This window comes from Anabrus simplex, chromosome 7 (assembly GCF_040414725.1).
Source record: "Anabrus simplex isolate iqAnaSimp1 chromosome 7, ASM4041472v1, whole genome shotgun sequence".
NCBI lineage: Eukaryota > Metazoa > Arthropoda > Insecta > Orthoptera > Tettigoniidae > Anabrus > Anabrus simplex.
The window spans coordinates 111,350,291-111,370,956 of NC_090271.1; the positions used below are offsets into that span (position 1 = coordinate 111,350,291).

At 41.2% G+C, this 20,666-nt stretch overlaps 1 protein-coding gene across 3 annotated transcripts in view; it reads left to right on the forward strand.

Moving 5' to 3' along the window:
* Nucleotides 1-20,666, forward strand: part of LOC136877303 (esterase B1) — a 100,680-nt gene that overhangs the window by 2,305 nt on the left and 77,709 nt on the right. Inside the window, exons 1-2 of one of the 3 annotated variants that reach the window (XM_068228498.1) lie at nucleotides 819-1,112; nucleotides 10,846-10,993. In XM_068228498.1, coding sequence (XP_068084599.1) covers nucleotides 10,919-10,993 — 75 coding nt within the window. In that variant the 5' untranslated portion in view covers nucleotides 819-1,112; nucleotides 10,846-10,918. Of the gene's footprint in view, nucleotides 1-818; nucleotides 1,113-10,845; nucleotides 10,994-11,015; nucleotides 11,359-20,666 lie in introns of those variants that run through there. The other 2 variants (XM_068228499.1, XM_068228500.1) reach the window with 2 other exon arrangements.

Consider the following 20,666-nt stretch of genomic DNA (forward strand, 5'->3'; position numbering starts at 1 on the left):
CTAGCGGCGAGGATAGGAATTGTGCCGGCTGCCGAAGCCTGTCGCACTTTTCTGGGACAATGATTAATGAATAACAGCTGAAATGAAATGATATTGGAGAATGTTGCTGGAATGAATTATTACAGGGAAAACCGGAGTGCCCGGAGAAAAACCTGTCCCGCCTCCGCTTTGTCCAGCACAAATCTCACATGGAGCGACCGGGATTTGAACCACGGAACCAAGCGGTGAAAGGCCGGCGCGCTGCCACCTGAGCCACTGAGTATGTACTATTCCTCATGTTAACCCTATATGGAGGGAAGTATCACTATTGTGTATTTCTGTGGTGGCTGGTGGAGTGATACGTTATGTGTGTATGAAGATGTATATATTGAGATAAGCACAAACACTCAGAGGAGTTAACTAGACGCGGCTAAAATCTCAGATTCGTCCAAGAATCGAATCCTGAATCCTCTGAACCGAAGATCACCACGCTGACATTTCAGCCAAAGAAACGGACTACTTACATCGCTTAATACTCTAAAATTCTGACCTTAACATTAGATCTCGCATTTCATCAGTATCAACAGCCTATTCAATATTATTATTATTATTATTATTATTATTATTATTATTATTATTATTATTATTATTTCCTTTCCTTAAATCAAATACTGAGTACGAAACATTTAGACTAGAAGCATGAGGTCTCAAATAGTCACTCACTGTGTTGAGGATGTATCTTGCGGCCAAGTCTATTTTTAGTACACGATTTATGACGAAGTTGGTAGCTGTACGGAACTGCACACTGATCGCGAGTTTGACGAAGGAGTAAGAATGTGTCAAGGTTGTCAGCCTTGGGTGCAGGTTATCTCCGGCCTTGGTTGTTTATAACCAAGGTTGTTCATAGAGCGGATGACTGGAGCAGAAATCAGCTGAGTGAGTCGCGTTTTGTATCGAAGTACACAGCGCTAAGTAGTGTCGAAGTGAAAGTGGAATATTACGTTATAATAACATAACTACGACCTGAAACCTCTGAATACAGTGTTATAGCCGTTGCCAATCTTGAAAAACAAAATATCTCTAAGGATATTAAGACGTTGATAGCTTCACGTGAACTAGGATATGTATAAACGGTAAGATGATAAGATTATTTTTATGACTATAAGTTATGTAAAAATCTATTCGCTACCTCCCTTGCTATCATCATCATCATCATCATCATCATATCATCATCATCATCATCATCATCATCATCATCCTGATGGAACCGGATCGGGGCAAATCTTGTTTCTCTCCCTTTAACTCACCTCTCCAGAATTCTTCATCCATCATCTCCCAGTTCAGATTCTGTCGTCTCACACTGTGTAAAGAATTGTTCAGGTCATAACTTTATTTTTATACTTCACCCGTTTTGAATACCTTATCTTTGTTCATATTGCACATTTTTGTGAGCAATGTAGTTCAATGAGCAGCTATAAATAAATAAATAAATAAATAAATAAATAAATAAATAAATAAATAAATAAATAAATAAATAAATAAATAAATAAATAAATAATCAAGCTGTAATCGTAATTAATAATCATGGTCCTTCTTATGCTCTCTTTTTTTTAATTCGCATTCCTGTTGTTTGTAATTAATGATGTTTTTGTTTATGCGTTCCACTAACAACTACAATTTTATGAGGCGTCCTATAGGAGTTATTTCACGTGGCAGTATATCTACCGATATGAGAGTGGCGTATTTCAGCATCTCTAAATATCAACGGATTGAACCGGGATCGAATCCGCCACCTGGAGCTCAGAACGCCAGCGCTGTACCGTCTAAGCTACTCAGCCCAGCCAGGTCATTTTTCTATTTTTGCGTCTTTCTTTCTTTTATATCTTTGGTAATTTTGCACATGTCCGCCTCTGTGGTGTAGTGGTTAGCGTGATTAGCTGCCACCCCCCGGAGGCCCGGGTTCGATTCCCGGCTCTGGCACGAAATTTGAAAAGTGGTACGAGGGCTGGAACGGGCTTCACTCAGCCTCGGGAGGTCAACTGAGTAGAGGTGGGTTCGATTCCCACCTCAGCCATCCTGGAAGTGGTTTTCCGTGGTTTCCCATTTCTCCTCCAGGCGAATGCCGGGATGGTACCTAACTTAAGACCACGGCCGCTTCCTTCCCTCTTCCTTGCCTATCCCTTCCAATCTTCCCATCCCTCCACAAGGCCCCTGTTCAGCATAGCAGGTGAGGCCGCCTGGGCGAGGTACTGGTCATACTCCCCAGTTGTATCCCCCGACCAAGAGTCTGAAGCTCCAGGACACTGCCCTTGAGGCGGTAGAGGTGGGATCCCTCGCTAAGTCCGAGGGAAAAACCGAACCTGGAGGGTAAACAGATGATGATGATGAATTTTGCACATTTTTTATTTGTTTTTGTTTCAAGAAGGTACTTAAATGGACAGTTACACTTGCGTACTTTCGTATTATCAATAAAACAAGTAAATTACATAATTAAGGCAATTAATTAGCCCGCCTGATGGCCATGATCGTTAAGTCATTGAAGTCTAAACGGTCTGGCACCGTTGTTAGACGGTTCGAGTCCCGTTGATCGAAAAAATTTTCCCCATCAGAATGTTGGGCGGCAGGGTAGGAGAGGTGGTGGTATACAATTTCTAATCACTAGATTGCGTGCCAAAAGCCTGGATTAAATTTCAAACCTCTCCGCAGTGCTCGTATGGAGTGAGGGCATATGACGCTGTAGATGGTGATTCGTCCGTCGGATGGAGACGTTAAGCCTTGAGCAGATCCCTTGGTGCTATTCGACAGGAGTAGGCTATGTGCCGGCACGGGGTTTCACCCTCTCCCTTCCTACTATCATATATCACGTGATTCATTTCATCTCATTAATCCTCTAATAAGGTTGACGTCAGGAAGGGCATCCGGTCGTAAAATCCGTCACGACAGATTCATCTCACCTCATACCCGACCCCTTAGAGAAACGGGACATGGGTTGTACAAACAGCAAGGCCATTCATCGCAATCACGATTATTCTTGGGGTCTCTTTCGTTTATTTCACATTTCTGTTGTTTGTTTTCGATATATTCCTTCATTTATCTGCTTAACATTCTACACATTTCTCAGTCCTTTTTTCATCAATATTGTCACCCAACTCACCCTGGCGAGACCTGTATGTACAGTGCACTATCTCTTACGGTATGGGCTAGAGCAATTTTGTTACTTTCTTTGATGTCTCTCAGTCTTATCCTTGGGTTTAACAATATGAAAGTGACTTAGGTATGCGCGACGCTAGTAGTGGCATTCCTTATGCAGCCAGTTCCTGCTATGAATAGTGTGAAAATGTTGCTCATAGGGTCGGTTGGTGCATGCATTTCAGTGGGCTTGGCAAATTGATATGTAATAGCAACTCCTGGTTTAGCGAGGAAAGCAATAGGAAACTACCTCACTCCTCATTTCCATAGTACGCCTCTTCAGTACGACAGCTCATAGTGGAGCTGTTGAGGATCCAACTAGCCTTCGGGCTGAGGACTGAACTACTGTGAGACGGCACGTGGCGGCTAGATGTTCCTTCTCATTTCTCCAGCTTCCTGTTTTTCATTTTTCATATCTGACCTCCTTTAGTTAACTGTTTCTTTCAACCATGGCCGAGGTACAGGTTTCTGTAAGCTTGCATTCGAAGGATGGTTAGTTCGAAACAAACTGCCAGCTCCCCTAAGGGGATATTGTCTTGTTTTCCATTATAGTGCCTGGTAAACGACGTGGTGTACCTTAATTAGAGAGACCGAGACATAAGGTAACGCCCATTACTTTTTTTTATCGGCATTATAGAGAGAAAACCTTCCTGAGGAAAAATGCATGTAGTTTATTTATATTATCTTCCTCTCAAGTACATTTAAATAGCTTTTTGCTAGATCACCTGCTGATGAGTGAATGCTATCAACTTTTTCGCTTTCCTGTAACAATGAAGTTAGCTATCGTTCGAAGAACCGAGTTAGATCAGGATATCTCATTCATAAGCAGGCAGTAATAGATATGAAATCAACGACAATGACTGTTGGTACAAACAAGTGAGAACAATGACAGGAGGGTTCTTGGAATGCGGAGATAAAGGCTTAGCTGGGAATAAATACGGCGGAATAAGCTTTAAACATAAACCGGCTTCGATGGTAGAATCATGTGAGGTAGAAGGTAGGAGGATAGGTTACCTATGAAAATAATGGACTCGGTCATGGGGGGAGGGGCGGAGATTAGAGAAATAGAGGCAGACCAACGTGACTATGGTTAGACACAGTTTATAATGATTTAATGATAAGAGATGTAGAATTAAACAAGATGATACAGCTAGTTGGAAATAGAGGATTGTGGAAAACTTGCACCCCAGATATTTCTGAAATGATGTGTTGTTTTCACAGAAAGTACAGAATTTACAATTTTCAAACTACGATAGCTCGTAAACTACTTATACTAGTGTACGTGTACTTGTACTTGTGTATGTCAATGGGTATATTCCATTTGAAAAATGGAACTTTCTAAAAAAATGCACACTCTAATAATTATATTAAAATCTATATATAGGTTACAATTATGTTCCCTTGGTTACACTTCAGTTCTGCGAAAACAACACGTCAATAGCACCTGCCATTTTAGAAATATTTGAGTTCTAGGGTTTAGGTGACTCGCCCTGTATATATAAACATTCCTGTACTGTAAGGTTGGTATTTTGTTAACTAAGATACATTCACGTCCTAAAACATTGCTGATAAAGTAATACAACCTTTGGTGGAAGTGTATATTGACATTTTCTATTTACTATACCAAAATGAAATGATTTAGCTGAATATATATCTTTATGATGTAAATATTTGCAAAAACCATTGAACAGGAAACCATCTTCAGGGCTGCCGATGGTGGAATTCGAACCTACCATCTCACCGAATGCAAGCTCACAGCTACGCCACCGGGCGAGTTGGCCGTGCGCGTAGAGGCGCGCGGCTGTGAGCTTGCATCCGGGAGATAGTAGGTTCGAATCCCACTATCGGCAGCCCTGAAAATGGTTTTCCGTGGTTTCCCATTTTCACACCAGGCAAATGCTGGGGCTGTACCTTAATTAAGGCCACGGCCGCTTCCTTCCAACTCCTAGGCCTTTCCCATCCCATCGTCGCCATAAGACCTATCTGTGTCGGTGCGACGTAAAGCCCCTAACAAAAAAAAAAAAAAAAAAAAAAAAACAGCTACGCGATCCTAGCCGCACAGCCAGCTCGCTTGCTAGCTTTGTTTCTTAAAGAAAATCTGAATTATAACAAATGTACTAAAGTACTATTTATTGTAATTTTTCCCCAAATTAATATGAAAATAAATTCTAGTCAATGTAGGTTATGTCGGTTTTGCTCACGATCTAAACCCGATGTCATGACTTTTTTTAAATGAAGTAACCTGTGCAATTTACAATTATTGGAAAAGGTTTTTCAAATCAAGACCACAACAACTGAGCTCAGTACATGTAACAATAATGTACGAACCGTTATACCGTCTAGTGTTTATGTAACACTCCACACAAGAGCGTAGGGCGGGAACGAGGACAGTTGATGTTAATAGTATTCAAACATTTTACTGCATTTAGTCTTTGGTAATAAAGGGTCAACAGCGTAGTCATGTTAAAAAAGAAAGAACTGATCCTGTGAGATCTCTAAACTGGAGCAACATCGGGCGTGGTTACTACTCGTACGGGTAGCCGACATGCTATTGGCTAGATGACTAGCGGAAAGTAAATGGCCGCCCCTCCGTAAGTAAACATCAGACCATCATGCCTGATCATTAGCCCTTAGCCTAGCTGGGAGTGTTGACTATGTCTCCAATGCTCAGTTTTGTGCATGGTTCTTGTTGAAAGTTGTAAAAAGCAGGGGCGAAGCGTCAGGGGAGACAGGGTAGACAGCGTGTACCATTAACATTTTGTGAAAGAAATATTGTCTAGTTAATTCAATTACTTTTTAGAACATTAGATATTTCCAGATTGGTGACATTATTGTATTCCCCGCTTTACTTATTTTCGTCTCACTTCGGCAATGCTAAGGCTCGCGTTAGTTACACGAAGCACGTAGGCGAAAGTAGACGCTGTCCATTCTGTGTATTTTCCCTTTGATTTTCAAAGCTTTCAGATAGAGCAACACTAACGCTATCTGTAGGTGCTGACTGTGCGAGATGTCTCCGCCCAGTAGACAGACTTACCAGCGTCTCTTCTTGCTCTCATTGGCTAGTATTTGGATCTCTCTTATAAAAGGTGCTCTTATTGGCTGCCATCTTAGACATGCTTTTAATGTTATTAATTTGAATTTACTTTATTATAAGACACGTCTAAAAATAAATTATTAACATTTAAATACGAAGTATAGTAAACTTACACCTAATAAATGAATGACAGCATCAAAACCCGTCAAGTACGTGCATTTTCTTGCCCGCCAATATTAGTTGCGGTATTATAACCCCAATAACTATTGGCTTCCTATCTTAATAAGGTACTCAGAGTACGCAAACGGAAAAAATTGCTTAACTTGATGCTGAATATTCCGTTAAAGTCAGTTACTAGTGAACGCACTATGGGTGCATTCAAATGAATTAAAACGTATTTAAGGAATTGGATGACCATCCAGAGACTGTCTAACTTGGGAACTCTAGCTATAGAGAAGAAATTTCTGTGGAATCTTAGCAAGACGCCTGACTTCAAGACGAGAGTAATAGATATATTTGCCGAAATGAAGGGCAGGCGGATTAAACTCATTTACAAAAATATTGTTTAAGTTGACTTGTACGAACAACTATTTATTTCTCTTATTAAATCTACATAACAATGAAATATAGTGCTATTTTTATTCTAAAAGTACGTTGTTATTTGACAACTCCCGCGGCCTGTTTCGTCTATATTTAAAAATAAAGTAAGTGCACGTAGGGTTATAGGTTGTTATAGGGTTTGTCTTATTTTCAGAGTCATTAATATAATACTGAATACAGATGTATGCGTCGAAAATAAAATTCCATATAATAATATGATTAAAACAGTTTAAATAAAAGAAATCTCTGTCTACCCCCTTACGTGGTTCACGCTTCGCCACTGGTAAAAAGTGATGAGGGGATTAAAGCAACACTCGTCACCATGATCAGTATAAGTTCTTCACGTTTATTTCCCTTCGATTTTCTTTATTAAAGACAGCCTAGTCGAGGCGATAAAGGTGTGCTCAAGATTTCCACTTCCGGAGAGGCATATGACACTGGGCTTCACTCAGCCTATAACAAAAGTTAGTACCTAGTTAATTTTGGGGGGCAAAGGGGACCGGCTAACCACTCTTTTCCACTTAGTACCGAAGTTGTGAGCCTTTACCTTCCAGTCCTGTACGTAGATAACTTTGTTCTGTTTCATTACTTCCTCCATTTCTTCTTTATAGCATTCAATTTATCATACTGTAACCTATTTACGTTCTTGTTTATCATTACTAGATTTCATTTACGTGTCACGTAACGTGTCTTGAAGGTCCTACATAATTTCTAAGACTTTATTTAATATGTCTCTGTTGCACGGAAAATTCTCTACCTCTGGTGGTATACATCGATGATAATAATAATAATAATAATAATAATAATAATAATAATAATAATAATAATGATAATAATAATAATAATATTAATAATAATAATAATATTAATAGTTTAGCATTCCTGAGATTGTCGTAGTTTTAAAGAGACGCCAGGGTATCGAAATTTTGTCCTGCAAAACTTACCGAACGAAATAGGCACCGAACTGCAGCATTTAAACAACCTAAAATGCCATTGAACTCAGCCACAATCGAGCCTATTATCCTGAAAGCAGAAGGACTACTAAACGCCCACACTTTTGACGCCGGCAGTTGAATATACTATAGAGCTGTCTTATCCTCCTAATTTCCATATCCAGTCTAATTCTCCATTAAACATTTCTTAGTTCTTCGTTGATCCATTGCTTCAAGATCTTTACTTCAGATCTTTCATACTTCCTTTTCTTATTTCCCCTATCTTATTCTAACGACCCTATTTTAATGACAGTCTAAAATAAGATAATATAGCCTAATGCTATTGAATGCTATCTTAATTTTAATAAATATAATAACTTTTATTTTACCAAGCAGAGTGACCGCGCTATGGTAATGGAGCCAAACTCCACATTCGAGAGGCGAATGGGTTCGAACCCCACCCTATTCATAGGCCTCAACTGATTCCTTCCACCTCTTTACCAAATTTCATTCACATCATTCGTTTCATATTCACCAGGTTGGCGTCAGGAAAGGGATTCCGAGCGTAAAACATGGCATAAATATAATCCTACTTCATCACCGACCCCGTATCAAGAAACGAGTCTCAGGGCTAGACATTTTTTGAATTAGGCCTATAATTATATTTTATACCTTCATTATAGACCTGTATATATATTTTTACAATTGGCTTTACGTCGCACTGATACAGATAGATCTTGTGCCGACGATGGGATATGAAAGGCCTAGGAGTGGAAAGGAAGAGGCCGTGATCTTCATTGAGATACAGCCCCAGCATTTGCCTGGTGTGAAAATGGGAAACCACGGAAAACCATCGTCAAGGCTGCCGACAGTGGGGTTCGAACCTAGAACTGTGTACCTTTCATTGTGAATTAACTATGAGACTCCACAATTCTCTATTTGCAGCTAGCTCAGTGGCGTCGTTTAGTTCCAAACTTTCTGTCTTTAAATAATTAAAAATTGAGTCCAACCATCATCGTCTAGGTCTCCCCCTGCTTCCCTTACCCCTTCATAGCCGAACTCATTATTTCCTCCTATTTACCCAATTTCATTCACATCATTCATTTCATCTTCATTAGCTCCTCAACTAAGGTTGGTGTCAGGAAGAGCATCCGGACGTAAAACATGACACACCGGGCTCGATAGTTACAGTCGCTTAAATGCGGCCAGATCGAGTAATCAGGAGATAGTGGGTTCGAACCCACACGGCCGCTTCCTTCCCATTCCTAGGCCTTACCTATCCCATCGTCGCCATAAGACGGTGCGACGAAATAGTTATGGCCGGATGCCCTTCCCGACGCCCACCTCAGTTGAGGTAATGAATATGAAATGAATTATGTGAATGAAATTGGGTAAACATGAGGAAGGAATCAGCTGTGGCCTATGAAAAGGAACTGTACCGGTATTCGCCCAGAAGTGAAAATAGGAAACCAAAGAAAACCATTTTCAGGACAGCCGATGGTGGGGTTCGAACCTACTCATCTCCCGAATGCGGAGCTTGGTTCCATAGTTGTAGCGCGTTTACACGCGCGACCAATCAAAACAGCCGTATTTCTTAAGTTACTTGACAATAATTCCTTTATTGTCTTTACCATTTCGCCTAATAGCGTCTACTACGCCGTCCAAATTCCAAAGTCCAGTAGTCGTGCTCTATTCCAACAAGGAACTCATTCTCATAACTGATAGATAACCAGTCATGACCTAGTACCACCTGACGACCGACCTAATAACGAAGAGTGCGCAACATATTTGGTACACATTACAACCGACGAAATATTAAGAACTAGGGCTCGACTCAACTCGACTCGCTGCGTATTTCTAGTCGCAAAGGTGTGAGCTCGCATTCCGACTAGTACTAACACAGTAGTGATATTCGTGTGATCATCCGCTAACCGCTAGTGAACCGGGACTGTGTATTAAGCCGAAGACAATCAAACACGTTCAGTATAACAGATACAATATATGTTAAATAGTTCTTTAGCGTTTTTATTGAAATACTGCATATACAATATTGTACATGCTACGTGTACTGAATGTCAAGATTCTATACAGCATGTTTTACCAGTTAATGGCACATTCTACTACGCTTCATAATCAGAATCGTAGTCTGTCTCGTACAAGAACACCAACAATAAACAACAGCAATTTCTGTAAGTATAATTTAACTACGAACACTCATTTGACTTATCATCCGAAGCACTGATAAATTGTAGACCGGGCGAGTTGGCCGTGCGGTTAGGGGAGCGCGGCTGTGAGCTTGCATCCGGGAGATAGTGGGTTCGAATCCCACTGTCGGGAGCCCTGAAGATGGTTTTCCGTGGTTTCCCCATTTTCACACCAGGCACCTTAATTCAGGCCACAGCCGCTTCCTTCCAACTCCTAGGCCTTTCCTATCCCATCGTCGCCATAAGACCTATCTGTATCGGTGCGACGTAAAGCCATTAGCAAGACAAGCAAAGAAGATAAATTGTAGTATCACTTGATTTGCCGCGACGGAACCGGTCCGAGTGATTCGTCTTCTTCAACCATTAATCCCTTTCGTCGTCAGCTGTGGCAGAGGCATATTTTTCTATGATCTCATCAAATTCAAGTATTTCGAAGGAGCGTTTGACACTCATTTTAATCACACAGACACTTCAATACACCAAATACAACATGAAATTGACAAGCAACATTTTCCAGAACTCGAATGTGAGTGTGAGAAAGAAGAGGTGAAATAACAACAATATTGCTGTGTACAAGTGTGTAGATTTAAACAGTGCAGGTAACGAGACCAATATTTTGCAAAACCAACAAATAAAGAGGAATACTTCACAGATTAATGACCTTGATTGGAAACGAAAAGGACGAAAATTTAACCTTTCTCCCTACTATTGCTGAATATTAGTTGAAAATACTCCTCGAATTAAAATACAGTACGCGGGATTCAAGCACAGTATACAGACAAATTTTTAAAGGCTTTTGTATGTGAGAAGTGAAGATGTCTTGGAAACAAACACGTATTTTTAGACATAGTGTATAAAGTGCGCGCGTATCATCACAGTTTCGCTGTAAAGTAGTTTCTTGTTTCAGCTGAACCAGCCGCTTGACGTGGAAGTGTCAGCTGGAGTGCTGAACTGGAAGACTTGCAGCGCTGCAGCGGCCGATGTTGAAAACATGCAAGGGCTTTCGAACTCAATGGTCCACTTCCTTCAACTGGACTGTAGCAGCCCTCTGCAAGGTGAGTGTTGGTTGTGGGATAACTTTCCTCTCTAATACAAGCAAATCTCCTCGTCGCGTGTTCCACAGTAGTTAGAAAACAATAGAATAGAGTTCACTTTTCTCTCAATTTTACGCAACGGCCTCCTGAGTGACACACTTATGCACGGATAACAACCGGGTGACCTGGTCTCCTTCACAGTGCTCAGAGCATTTGTGTACTTCCGTTCGCAGGACTGTAGTCAATGGTCATTCGATAACGTGAAGTTTATCTGCTCCTCTCAGAGATACTATACTGGATTATATTAATGGTTATTCCATATCCAGACATACAGTTTATGTGAATTCCAAGGAATTTTTCATCGCTCCGAAGACCGTCTGACTAAGGTTAGTACCTAGTTTACTAGAAATAATAATAGTAATAATAAAACCAAACCAAACCCCATGGCGCAACAGCCCCGAATAGCTATGGCCTACCAAGCGACCGCTGCTCAGCCTAAAGGCGTGCAGATTACGGGGTGGCGTGTGGTCAGCACGACGGATCCTCTTGGCCGTTATTCTTGACTTTCTAGACCGGGGCCGCATTCTCACCGACAGATAGCTCCTCAATTGTAGTAATCACGTAGGCTGAGTGAACCTCGAACCAGCCCTTAGATGCAGGCCGGGAATCGAACCCGGGGCCTCCGGGTAAGAGCCAGGCACGCTACCCCTACAGAGCGGGACCTGAATAATAATAATAATAATAATAATAATAATAATAATAATAATAATAATAATAATAATAATAATAATAATAATTGTACCGGGAGGTACACCTCAACGCCGCGCATTCACAATAAGCGCCTTAATGAACTCCTCTATCGAACAAAGTAGAAACTAATACAACAGAAACTTAGAACTTTAATCAGAAGATATCACCACTAAAATATTGAGTAATTTTGTTATTGTGAAGTTTCCTAAAGTGACTGAATTTATCCTTGTTTTGCTTGCTCTACATCAAGAAATTTGAAATGTGTGATCATGCCCTCTGGTGCAAACTGAAATAACTTATAATTTGAAGAAGTGTTGTATTCCTAGGTTTTTGTAACTGATTGATGTTCATTTATTTTTGGGTTGGCAATATTTCCTTTTTCTTTCCGCCAGTTTTGAATCTAGCCAATCCCTAATTTCTGTAATTAATTTTCAATCTATCACAGGCTTCTTGTTCGATTCTGAGTGTTACTTTGAATTCATCCCATAAAATTGAGAGGGTGTGGCTAGTTTAGTCTTGAATGATCTCGAACCTTCCCGGTGGGTTTATAAACTGCGGATTTTCACGTTTCTTGGCCAACTGATCGTCATCTTTCTGAGTGTGTGTGTGTTAAGCAGGAGACGGGCGGCCTCTTTCGTCGGCAGCTACAACATCTACAAGGTAATGGCCACACAACCTTATTCCTTCTTGCTACCTCGGCAGTTTAATCCGAGGGAAAGGTCCGAATCTTTAACTATGTAACCTACTTTTCTAAAATGTAAATCATCTTTCGGCTAATGTAAAAACTTCGTAAACCCTTTCATTGTAAATCGGGGATAGAGAGTGAAGTACCCACTCGAGCTCCCCTTCATCTTGATTTGAGGTGCCTACGTTTTTGTAACCTTTCGTTTCTGCAATGTATTAAAGTTATTTCCATGCGTGCTACCACAGTAGTTTGGGAATAGTCCCTGTTTCATCGGCCGAGAGCCCTATAGGTTTTAATTTTTTGGAGCACAGTCTTCGCCTCCATTCAAATTGTACTCGGGCCGTTTATTTAACCTGTTCTTTTTCACTAAGGTCCTGTAGGTTGGGTACTAGATACCTCTATGAAATAATATTTCTATTTGTAAATAGTGCCTTGTAAGGCCAGAGATTGTCAGATTTTCATGTAATGTTGCCTTGAGTAGGCTTGAGAAACGGAGAGCCTGTTAGCCCTTTTTCAAATTTTTTAATTGTAAAGAGTGCCTCTGGAAGGCTAGGTATTGTGATTTTAGGAGCAAGTGCACTTTGAATTAGGGGATTTCTGCCCTTGACTAAATTTGTTCTCATTTTTGAACTGTAAATTTGAGCTGGAAGCTCTGGAAATTGTAAAATTACGGGCTTGAAGCCCAGGATCTGTAAAAGACACTAATCTCGGACTTTCCTAATATTGTTTCAAGAGTACCTTGTACCTGATATGTTTTATGTTCACCAAGCGAAAATTGTTAAGTTTTCTGAAAAAATATAACCTTCAGCTCAAGTTAAATTGATTTTGATATTGTAGATAGATCCATTCACCCCGGCACCTTCTTTAACGTCTTTCTGCTCCACGGGTAACCCCGTAATAATAATAATAATAATAATAATAATAATAATAATAATAATAATAATAATAATAATAATAATAATAATAATAATAATAATAATAATAATCCTGTCGTGCGAGTTGACTGCGTATTTCTAGTCGCAAAGTTCTGAGCTTGCATTCCAAAGAGGACGCGGGGTTCGAATTCCACTTTCGATAGTTCTGAAGATGGTTTTCCGTGGTTTACACCAGGCAAATACTGGAATTGTTGCCGCTACCTTCCCATCCTAGCCCGTTCCCATCCTTGCGTCACCGAACATTCTGTGTGTTAGTGCAACGTTAAACCACTGGCAAGTAATAAAACAACAACAATAATTGGATGACATCAGCTGCCGCGTTGCTGACATTCTGATTTAGGACCATTCAGGCAGCCTGCGTATCAATTTCGACGTTGCTGGGCTGAGTGGCTCAGACGTTTGCAGCGCCGGCCTTCTGACCCCCACTTAGCAGGTTCAATCCTGGCTCAGACCGGTGGTATTTGAAGGTGCTAAAATACGTCAGCCTCGTGTCGGAGGATTTACTAGCACGTAAAAGAACTCCTTCGAGACAAAATTGCAGCACCTCGGCGTCTCCGAAAACCGCAAAAGGTTAGTGGGACGTAAAGCAAATATTATTATTCAACTTCGACGTTCCTTTTGCTCTACCACATGGCAGAGAAACCGAAATTATCCTGGCCGATCTATGGCTGAGTTTTTAATTAATATTGGCGGATAAACATCAAATGCATCATTAGAGATATCTCACATGTCAACATCGTACAACATGGAGCGCCGAATTGACATTTTTCTGCCCTTCAAAAATCCGACTACCTATACCAGGTTTGAACCAGGGATCTTGAGATAAGGAAGCCAATACTCTATCACTGTCCCACAGAGGGAGCTAGCAGGATGTAAAATATTTACTTCTCTTGGAAATTGAACGGAAGGGAGGAGGAAGAACCATGTAGCTACTGTACTGAGCAGCCACGGAAAGTATGATGGTGGAATGTTGAAATAGAATGGCCAAAATATATGAACCGAAAAACAAACTAAGCTCCTAGATCTATTATTATTATTATTATTATTATTATTATTATTATTATTATTATTATTATTATTATTATTATTATTATTATTATTATTATTATTATTATTTGCTTTACGTCGCACCGACACAGATAGCTCTTACGGCGACGATGGGATAGGGAAAGGCTCGAAGTGGGAAGGAAGGAGCCGTGGCTTTAATTAAGGTACAACCTGGTTTGAAAATGGGAAATCATGGGAAACCATCTTCAGGGCTGCCAACTGTAGGATTCGAATCCACTATCTTCCGGATGCAAGCTCAAAGCTACGCGCCCCTAACCACACGGCCAGCTCGCCCGATATTATTATTATTATTATTATTATTATTATTATTATTATTATTATTATTAGTCTTCGGTTTAGAAAAGATCTGGGCTCCATTTCCGACCAAGTCGAGGATATTAGCCGTGTCTGGTTAATTAATCTTGCTCGAAGACAGGGTGTTTTGTGTTTGCCTTCTTCATTTAAACAAAACATCGCACTATCAACCACCACAGAAATACGCAATAGTGACTACATCCCTCCACACAGAGCTAACGTGGGGTAGGGCACCCGATCGTAAAACTGTTTCAAGTCTACACACGCAACACAGAACGCAACCGCAACCCCACCAAAATTATTATTATTATTATTATTATTATTATTATTATTATTATTATTATTATTATTATTATTATTATTATTATTGTCCGGCTCCATGGCTAAATGGTTAGCGTGCTGACCTTTGGTCACAGGGGTCTCGAATTCGATTCCCGGCAGGGTCGGGAATTTTTACTATCATTGGTTAATTTCGCTGGCACGTGAGCTGGGTGTATGTGCCGTCTTCATCATCATCATCATCATCATCATCATCATCTCAACTACATCACGACGCGCAGGTCACCTACAGGTGTCAAATCAAAAACTTGCTGCCAGGCGAGCCGAACATGTCCTCAGACATTCCCGACACTAAAAGCCATACGCCATTTCATTATTATTATTATTATTATTATTATTATTATTATTATTATTATTATTATTATTATTAAGGTTCGGATGTTTAGGACCTGAAAATCGATGAAATATGCAGGCAAAAGTGCTCTTTAAATAGCAAAATATACCCCCAAACGTGGAAAACATGACCAAACATATGTGTTTTCAAGGATGATTTTTGCCATTAGTGCTTTTATATTAAAGATACAGTTCATTACAATTTTACTGCAGTCCTTCAATTAATTTCCTTATTAGTTTCTGCCTGCTGTCATTTTTTGATGGATACAGTACTTTTGCATCGATCCCTTGGCACAGGCCAGAGTAAAGTGTAGCTTACTCCGAGGTCCCAGTCTCATCCATGGCTGTGACTAACTGGAAGCTTCCCCAGTGAGGAAAGCAATGGCAAACTACCTCACTCCTCGCCTTGCCCAGCACACCTCATTTTAGTGCTTCCATTTGTAATTGTGGTTTCCCTATAACTGCAAAGCCTTTGGTGGTGCTATTTGAGGCTCCAAACAGCGTCTGGACTGATGCACTAACAGACAGATTAGTTTCTTTAGCTTAACTGGACTGGTCTCCATCATAAATTATCTGTCATTAAACTTTGGTCAGTACCGAAGATAATTTTCCTTAATAACGCAGTCCTAACGCAATGGTGACAGCGACCACATCGCTGCTACTGCAAACCAATGAAAATCTTATCGGAAAAAGAATGTGCCAACATGCGCCGTCGACACAATATATTTAATTGAAGTAAAATATAATAAAAATGAATGTATCTAGCACTAAAACTATGCTGCTGGACATTATTTTATATATATATATATATATATATATATATATATTTTACAAGTTGCTTTACGTCGTATTATTACTATTATTATTTGCTTTACGTAGCACCGACACACACAGGTCTTATGGCGACAATGGGACAGAAAAGGGCTAGGAGTGGGAAAGAAGGGACCGTGGCCTTAATTAATGTACATCCCCAGCATTTGCCTGGTGTGAAAATGGGAAACCATGGAAAACTATCTTCAGGGCTGCCGACAGTGGGGTTCGAACCCACTATCTCCCGAATGCAAGTTGATAGCTACGTGATTAAAACCGCACAGCCACTTGCTCGGTTTGAACTTTCCAAGAAGGGTGAAGGTGCTACCTGAGGTGGTCATGAGTCACAAGTGCTAAAACAGATAAGAAGATAAGCCCTTATGGTATTTTATTGTCTTTTAAAAACGATGACGTTCTAGTGGTTGTAAATTCTCGAACTGCAAGTCTTACTCTAAAGGAAGTTATTCTAAAACTAGAGATGTGAACTCAGACGAGGTACAATAGGTAAGTGTTAACCATTCAGCTATGAGGCCCGAACTTCAAGTATGGTCACAATGGCACAAACAAGCAACATTGGACATCACATTCAACGTGTCGACAGTCACCTAGGGTACATTTTAACTGCACCTTTTTTTCGTGCAAAATATAACCAAAATATTACCCTAAGCAACTAAAATGACCGAAATATGACCAAAACAATAAAAAAATGAAAAAATATGCTTTTAGTCCGCCTCTGTGGTGTAGTGGTTAGTGTGATTAGCTGTCACTCCCGGAGGTCCGGGTTCGATTCCCGGCTCTGCCACGAAATTTGTAAATTGGTACGAGGGCTGGAACGGGGTCCACTCAGCCTCGGGAGGTGAACTGAGTAGAGGTGGGTTCGATTCCCACCTCAGCCATCCTGGAAGTGGTTTTCCGTGGTTTCCCACTTCTCCTCCAGGAAAATGCCAGGATGGTACCTAATTTAAGGCCACAGCCTCTTCCTTCCCTCTTCCTTGTCTATCCCTTCCAATCTTCCCATCCCCCCGCAAGGCCCCTGTTCAGCATAGCAGGTGAGGCCGCCTGGGCGAGGTACTGGTCATCCTCCCCTGTGGTATCCCCGACCCAGAGTCTGGAGCTCCAGGACACTGCCCTTGAGGCGGTAGAGGTGGGATCCCTCGCTGGAGGGTAAGCAGATTAAGAATAATAATTAATTAATTAATTAATTAATTAATTTCGTGTGGCTATTTCTAGTCGAGTGCAGCCTTTGTAAGGCAAACCCTCCGATGAGGGTGGGCGGCATCTGCCATTTGTAGGTAACTGTGTGTTATTGTGGTGGAGGATAGTGTTATGTGTGGTGTGTGATTTGCAGGGATGTTGGGGACAGCACAAACACCCAGCCCACGGACCACTGGAATTAACCAATTAAGGTTAAAATCCCCGACCCGGCCGGGAATCGAACCCGGGACCCTCTGAACCGAAGGCCAGTACGCTGACCATTCAGCCAACGAGTCGGACAATAAATAATAATAATAATAATAATAATAATAATAATAATAATAATAATAATAATAATAATAATAATAATAATAATAATAATAAATGCTTTTATATACCCTATAAAATACCGAGCTCGATAGCTGCAGTCGCTTAAGTGCGGCCAGTGTCCAGTATTCGGGAGATAGTAGGTTCGAACCCCACTGTCGGCAGCCCTGAAAATGGTTTTCCGTGGTTTCCCATTTTCACACCAGGCAAATGCTGGGGCTGTACCTTAATTAAGGCCACGGCCGCTTCCTTCCCACTCCTAGCCCTTTCCTGTCCCATCGTCGCCGTAAGACCTATCTGTGTCGGTGCGACGTAAAACAACTAGCAAAGAAAAGTAGACCCTACTCTATAACATAAGACCAAATATATTCAGAAACGTCCAGTTCGTGCTTAATTCCAACAAATAGCCAAAACGCAAGACGGGAAAGAAATAAATTTATTGAACTTCCGAACTATTATTAGATTAGGATTAGATAAGCCTGTTGTGATGCTTGGCTAGGCATCAGCAATGATGTAATCATCACATGATCGTTTTACCGCTCCTAGAACTACAGTATTGCAGCATATATTCCCAAGAAATGCTGCTCGTTAATATAAAGAAAAGAAATAGTGACCCTGTTTAAAGCTGTAATGTACTGTATATTCAGTGGAGGAAACCATAATTTCGTTGTTTACAAATGTTAAAAACATTCAAATCTTTTAGGAGTTTTCCGTCGTGAAATGACCAATGTTTCGCTCCAGTGTAACAATGGGCTCGTCAGTTCGGTTGCCACACCCTTCCAAGATGACGGTGGCTAGTGCGCCGTTGAGACACCACTGCAAGCCTATGTAGGACAATGAAATGAAATGAAATGAAATGTCGTATGGCTTTTAGTGCCGGGATATCCCAGAACAGGTTCGGCTCGCCAGGTGCAGGTTTTTCTATTTGAAGCCTGTAGGCGACCTGCGCGTCAGGATGAGGATGAAATGGTGATGAAGACAACACATACACCCAGCCCTCGTGCCATTGGAATTAACCAATTAAGGTTAAAATCCCCAACCCGGCCGGAAATCGAACCCGGGACCCTCTGAACCGAAGGCTAGTACGCTGACCGTTCAGCCAACGAGTCGGACACGTAGAACAATGCAGTGACGGTGCACTAGAGGAAGTATGTGCCTCCAAAAAAACTAACCTCATGGCACTACAGCCCTAAAGGGCCTTGGCCTACCAAGCGACCGTTGCTCAGCCCGAAGGCCTGCAGAGTATGTACCTCCACTTGTACTGTATAAATGCCTGCCAGCATATTAAAATTAATTCTATTTTAATGTTATTGGCTTTACGCCCCACTAACTACATTTTTTGGTTTTCGGAGATTGCTTCTATTTGTTTGGTGTGAAGCGTAATAGCCGAGTGAAATATTCACTGGCCTCAACAATGATTTAATCATCACATGATTGCTTTACCGCTTCTAGAACTACAGTATTGCAGCAAATATTCCCAAAAAATGCTTCTCGATAAAATACTTAAAGAAAAGAAGTTCCGATTCCAGTAATTTACTCATCCAGGACAGTACGAAGGTTGTTGACATCTTGCCACTGGTGCTGCAGTCATATTCTACAAGACAGTCGCACCTCAAATTCCGACCAATGGATATGGTAAGGTAAGGGTTATTCTGCCCGAAGGCAGGTCTGAACCTCCGCAGAGGTGTTCCTGAGCCGGAGTTTACGTGCGGTAGGGTGGCCAGTTCCTTTCCGCTCCTCCATTCCCTTACACCCAACCAACAGCGCGTGGCAACCCATCCAACTCCTGACCACGCCCAATGTTGCTTAACTTCGGAGATCTCACGGGATCCGGTGTTTCAACACGTCTACGGCCGTTGGCAATGGCTATGTAGTTCTTGAAATGTAAAGCCATGTCCCTGTGAATGGGATTCCGCGTAAAACACGTGACCGTGTTATAATGACGGCACTGGAATCACTGTTAGGACTGTATGTGTCAAAACAGTGTGATGTCCTACTCATTACGGAATGGAAGTGGCGTGATCTGTGACACATACCCAAACGCCTTCCACGCATAGTGAAGCATAGGCTGGTTCAGTGGTGCACTCAACTGACTGCACAAGGCGTGTAAATTGCCATTGCGATCTCGGTCCAATCACCATACTTTTTGGACACACCTTGTATATAAAAGGATGCAATTTGAAAATGAAGATCACGTCATACAGGTTGACTGCATTCTCTTCATCATGACGTAGCCTACGTACTCACTGAGTGAGTTGGCTGCGTAGCTGTCAGATAGCATTCGGACAGCTATGAAGATGGTTTTCCGTGGTTTCTTATTTTCACACCAGGAAACTGCTGGGGCTGTTTCTTAATTAAGGCCACGGTCGCTTCCTGCCTAAACCTAGTCCCTTCCTATCCCACCGTCGTCATAAGACCTGTCTGCGTCGGTGCGACGTAAAACAAATAGAAAAACATACATACTCTTCTATGCGTCGAACAAACAATTTGTACTGGAGAAAGAAATAGACGTCGGAAAGCTGACAATACTTAGTGGCTTTCGGTAGCCTACTATGATTTTTTGTGTGCCGATTTACATCCCTGTGTCCGAAGGCTTTGGTCGACAAACTTGTGTTGGTTTCCCCTGAAAATGACGCGATGCCCCATTCAGTTCCAATTTCAGTACTTTACCCATCCAGGACAGTACGATGGTTGTTGACATCTTACCACTGGTGCTGCAGTCATATTCTACAGTATATTTGAAGTTTGATTACGTTATGGTGTACCGAAAATAATTTTGACAAATTTACCACCCACTTCCCTGAAATGGAAATAAGCACCTGGATGGTATAGGAGTGGATAGTAGATGCAAGCAGGCCCGGGTCTGAAGGGACACGTAGACTCCCCCAGAAAAAGTAAATAAATGAACAGATAACTTTACCCGAATTCCACTCTACATGGGAAAGGTAACATCGTGATA